General features: G+C 49.5%; 1 protein-coding gene across 1 annotated transcript in view; it reads left to right on the plus strand.

Annotated features, from left to right (window-relative positions):
• Positions 1–1,129, plus strand: part of SIPA1L2 (signal-induced proliferation-associated 1 like 2) — a 52,093-nt gene that overhangs the window by 16,807 nt on the left and 34,157 nt on the right. The window contains exon 6 of the mRNA XM_006758645.2: positions 611–768. Coding sequence (XP_006758708.1) covers positions 611–768 — 158 coding nt within the window. The remainder of the gene's footprint in view (positions 1–610; positions 769–1,129) is intronic.

The raw sequence follows: 1,129 nt of genomic DNA on the forward strand, positions 1-1,129 counted from the left end.
TGGTTTGACTATATTAGCGCCACAGTAACAGGGTGGTGCACTTTTGTTGCAGAAACTTACCTTACTGTGGGAGCAGGCGAGCGAGGCCACAGTGAGGATTCTGTCTCCTCTGAATTAAAGAGCTTTGGAATTCCTTAAAGTATGTTGATCTCTCACGTGTATTGTTTTAGGGTAAAAAGATAAAAGGAGCCCGGCCTGTGTGGCTCAGCGGTTAGCATCGACATGTGAACCAGGAGATCAGGGTTCGATTCCCGGTCAGGGCACATGCCCAGATTGTGAGCTCGATCCCCAGTGTGGGGCGTGCAGGAGGCAGCCGATCCATGATTCTGTCTCATCACTGATGTTTCTCTCTCTCTCTCCCTCTTCCTTCTTCTCTGACATCAATAAAAGGTAAAAGGAGAGAGCGTGCAAGCTGAAGGAGCAGGACATAGCGTGGGATTTCTTCTCCCAGGTCCTGTCCTGTGGCCCAGGCAGGAACTGGCTTCCACAGAGGACCCTGCTTCTCAATGACTTCCCTTTGCTGAAAGACGGGCTCATTGTGCCACTGATAATCTGTTTGTACAGAAAACCTCCTGTGTAACTGTGTGTGTGTTCTCTGTCCCGCCCGCAGCTCCTGAGGAAAAGGCATATAGGAAATGACATCGTGACCATTGTCTTCCAAGAGCCCGGAGCACTTCCGTTCACTCCAAAGAGCATCCGGTCCCACTTTCAACACGTCTTCGTCATCGTCAGGGTGCACAACCCGTGCACCGACAATGTGTGCTACAGGTGAGCCGGCTGCCCGACGGCTCCCGCCCCGGCTCATTTCCACAGCGTCTCCCCCCAGATCGTTTTATTTCTCAATTACTATTTTTAACCCCATAATTATCCCTGTTGTCTAATTATATTCCCCAGTGTCTTCACGCGGGCGCTTTCTTCTGTAAGAAATAATTACCTTCCCATTTTTGAAGAAAATGAAATGCCTAGCAGATCAGAATCATACATGATACATTCCCTTGATTTTTTTTTTCCCTCCTAAAAACTTCCTCCTTCACCATAATGTAGCTGAGTGCTGCTTGAGTAGGAGAAATTATCACAGGGGCTAAACTCTGCTTGTCTGCCCGGCTCCTGGGGACACGCGCTCCCGCAG

This window comes from Myotis davidii, unplaced genomic scaffold (genome assembly GCF_000327345.1).
Source record: "Myotis davidii unplaced genomic scaffold, ASM32734v1 scaffold295, whole genome shotgun sequence".
NCBI lineage: Eukaryota > Metazoa > Chordata > Mammalia > Chiroptera > Vespertilionidae > Myotis > Myotis davidii.